Source organism: Erithacus rubecula (genome assembly GCF_903797595.1).
Source record: "Erithacus rubecula genome assembly, contig: scaffold_215_arrow_ctg1, whole genome shotgun sequence".
In the NCBI taxonomy this organism is placed as follows: Eukaryota; Metazoa; Chordata; class Aves; order Passeriformes; family Muscicapidae; genus Erithacus; species Erithacus rubecula.
This window is the reverse complement of record NW_027636100.1, coordinates 19,653-23,326: the sequence shown is the minus strand read 5'-3', so window position 1 is coordinate 23,326 and position 3,674 is coordinate 19,653. Positions and strand designations below refer to the sequence as shown.

At 53.2% G+C, this 3,674-nt stretch overlaps 1 protein-coding gene across 1 annotated transcript; it reads right to left on the bottom strand.

The window, feature by feature from the left end:
- Nucleotides 1–477: 477 nt before the first annotated feature.
- On the bottom strand, nucleotides 478–2,993 carry LOC306815761 (olfactory receptor 14C36-like; the record flags this gene model as incomplete). The annotated part of the gene is made up of 3 exons (XM_079332306.1): nucleotides 2,911–2,993; nucleotides 804–1,641; nucleotides 478–487 (listed from the first exon to the last, which is right to left on the bottom strand). The coding sequence occupies exons 2-3, from the start codon at nucleotides 1,616–1,618 to the stop codon at nucleotides 478–480; spliced, it is 825 nt and encodes a 274-aa protein (XP_079188432.1). The 5' UTR covers nucleotides 1,619–1,641; nucleotides 2,911–2,993.
- Nucleotides 2,994–3,674: the final 681 nt, after the last annotated feature.

The following is a 3,674-nucleotide window of genomic DNA, read 5'->3' as shown; positions in this document are numbered from 1 at the left end:
ACCAGCCATGCTGTTTTGCCCCAGCCTGCCCATGGCCAGCCTGGGGCTGCTCATGGGGGTTTTGTCAGCTCAGCACTGGCCTGGCCAAGTGTTGTGGAGAGAGCCTGACCAAGGAGCCTGGAGCCCCCAGGCCCTGCCCTGAGGCGTCAGTGCTGCCCCAGCAGTGCCCATGGCCTGTCCCTGCTGCAGCCCTGGCACTGCCACCCCCAGGGCTGTGCCTGGCCTCGAGAGCACTCAGGCCCTGCAGCAACACGAGGGGCAGGAGGGCAGCAGGGCAGTGGCACGGGGGCAGCACTGGCAACATAAAGTGCTGCTGCTGCTGGGCACAGCTGCTGTGCCAGCACTGATCTGCCCCAGCTCTGCACACAGACGTTGCTGCTGCAGCTCCAGGGAAGGGAACAAAAGGGTCATCTCTGGACAAAACTTTGCTGGGACATCCTTAATTCATTTAAAGCCAACCAGCATAATAGACTCTCATTAAGACAGTCTGCAGCCACAGCAAAGAGGGAGACAAATAAAATGAGAGATGACACAAGTAAACATTTTTCTTTGTGGACATTATTAAAGAAGACAAACAGAAAAAGTTTATCCAAAATTTAACCAATGAGAACTATCAAATATTACTTTTATTACAAGTAATTTTTAAGATTGGCAAGCAGTTTAATGTTCCTGAAAACATCCAGTTTCAGTCATCAGTCATCCATCCAGTCATCAGTGACCACACTGCAGCCTTGAGCTCCTGGTTCCTCAGGCTGTAGATGAGGGGGTTCAGGCCTGGAGGAACCACAGAATACAGAACTGACAGGGCCAGATCGAGGGATTGGGAGGAGATGGAGGGGGGCTTTAGGTTGGCAAACATTGCAGTGCTGAGGAACAGGGAGATCACAACCAGATGAGGGAGGTGGGTGGAAAAGGCTTTGTGCCATTCCTGCTCAGAGGGGATCCTCAGCACAGCCCTGAAGATCTGCACATAGGAGAAAACAATGAACACAAAACAACCAAATCCTAAACAGACACTAACAGCAAGAAGCCAAATTTCCCTGAGGTAGGATTTGGAGCAGGAGAGCTTGAGGATGTGTGGGATTTCACAGAAGAACTGGCCCAGGGCATTGCCATGGCACAGGGGCAGGGAAAATGTATTGGCTGTGTGCATCAGAGCATTGAGAAAGGCACTGGCCCAGGCAGCTGCTGCCATGTGGGCACAAGCTCTGCTGCCCAGGAGGGTCCCGTAGTGCAGGGGTTTGCAGATGGACACATAGTGGTCGTAGCACATGATGGTCAGGAGGGAAAGCTCTGCTGAAACGAAAAACACAAAGAAAAAGAGCTGAGTAGCACATCCAGAGTAGGAGATGTTCCTGGTGTCCCAGAGGGAATTGTGCATGGCTTTGGGCACAGTGGTGCAGATGCAGCCCAGGTCAGTGAGGGCCAGGTTGAGCAGGAAGAAGAACATGTGGGTGTGCAGGTGGTGGCCGCAGGCTACGGCGCTGATGATGAGGCCGTTGGCCAGGAGGGCAGCCAGGGAGATGCCCAGGAAGAGGCAGAAGTGCAGGAGCTGCAGCTGCCGTGTGTCTGCCAATGGCAGCAGGAGGAAGTGGCTGATGGAGCTGCTGTTGGACATTTCTTCACTCTGGGCATTTTGGACTGTTGAAAGAAGACATTGATACACTGGGACAAATTTTCTTGTGTCAATGCTATGTTTTTTTTCTTACTAATGTACTCAAAAATTATTCTCTTTATTTGAAGAAATATCACTTCTTTTTTTTTTTTTTTTAATTTTTTTTTAGTTTGGCGTTTTGTGGTTAAAATATTGTCTCTTTAACTGAAGGGGCAGAAATCCTCTTTCAGCATCGAACTCAGCCTGAACAATGGGGAGCCCAGAGGGAATACAGTGCTGCCACTCCCAGGGCAGTCACACTTGTTGGTCCCACACAGCTGGCACTCGGTCATTAAACCTCTCTCTATTTCAGTGTGACTGCACTGAAAAGGTGCTGGAAAAATAAGTAGAACTCTTTGAAGGGTCCAGTTTCACAGACAGTTTCTTTGAACCCTTCTCTCTGTCCTAGGCACCAGGAGAGTCAGGGTATCCAGCACTGATGTGGCTTTCTGTTGCCTGGAGCTGTGCCTATTGCAAGCTTTTTCTCTCTGTCCAGGCCTTGTCCCTGCCAGTGCTCCAAGAACTCACCACAGCCCTGGGGGCTCAGCTTTGCCCTGCAGACACCTCCCCGTACAGGGCACTGCCCAGGGGCATCTCCCTGCCAGTAGGGCCTTAAGGGCAGCTCACACAAACTGTGATGCTGCAAGCCAAGGTGCTGCTGCTGCTGTCTGTAGGCAGAGGAGGGTGAGGAGGCACTTTGTGATGGAGATGTGAGGCAGATCTGCTGATGCCCAGTGGGACAGTGCAGGAGTCTCAGTGACACCAACACACCTGACAGCCCCTTTCCCTTGCCTTGAGGAGAAAGCTGAGAGCAACCCTGGCCATGCAGCACCATCTGCACAGCAGGAGGAATCTGTCCTGATGGGGGTGGCTCCTTCCTCCTCCAACTTCTCCCCAAAGTGCATGGGCAGCTGCCAGGCAGGCTGAGAGCTGCCCCTGGCAGGTGGCACATGCCCTGGGCTGGCCAAGAGCCCTGAGGGCTGCAGGAGCTGCTCTGCAGGACAGCCCTGGGCAGCTCTGGCTGCAGCCCCAGCTTCAGTCCTGCAGCTGTCCCTGGTAGCAAGAGCCATCATGCCATGTCTCTCTGACGGTGCCCATGGTAGCCCTGCTCTCCAGCACATCCTCCTCCTCTTTGTCTTTTCCCTCAGAGGAACTGTGAGAGTTCACCTGACACATCCCCCAGGCTGTGGGCTCTGCTGGGTCCAGGAGGTCCCACCAGAAGCACAGGGGACATTGCCTTGCACCCACAGACTCACCATGTTGAGGGCTGTGAAGATGTTTCCCCAAGTGAAGTCTCAGCTCAATGTCTTCCCACTCCTGATTGCCTTTAGCCTGTCTGTGCCTGGCTCCTGTCCCCTCAGAGCCTGTAAGCAGTGCCCTCAGCCCTGCTGGGCTGGGAGAGAAACTGCTTAACAGCAGAATTGACTTTTTGAAGCTTTTCTTGGTGGCCTGGAGCTCCCACTGTGCCAGAAGTCCAGCCCAGCTCAGCAGCACAGACAGCACAAAAAGTTTTATGACCCCCTCAGGGCTTTGGTGTTGTTTACATCAAACTCAGTCCCTGAGAGAGTGTTCAAAAAATTTCTCAAGAACTCAAAGTCAGAGTAAAATCCAAAGTTTCTTGAAGTTTTAATGGATCCCACTGAGGGACACGACTGTGGAACTGTCCCCAGATTCCAGTTAGAGCCTAACACTTAAAGTAATGATGAGAGGTGACAACAAGCTAAGGAAATGTAGTTTAGAAGCTGAGCAAATCTGGATGTGTTTCAGGGATGCAAAGGGCCAAGGGGTGAGCCCCAGCCCCTGGCAAGGCACATCGTGTCCCTCCCTCATTGCTCAGGGCTCTTCCCAGGGCACTGGGCTCTGGGGATGTGCAATACCAACGGCAGGACCATGGGGCGGCCCCTGCCAGGCTGCTGAGCAGAGACAAGGAAGCAATGAGGCCCCAGCACAGCAAGGCTCACTTGTCCCCTGCTGGCCACAGGCCCAGGGTCAGCAGCCATGGCCCAAGTGCTGCAGCAGT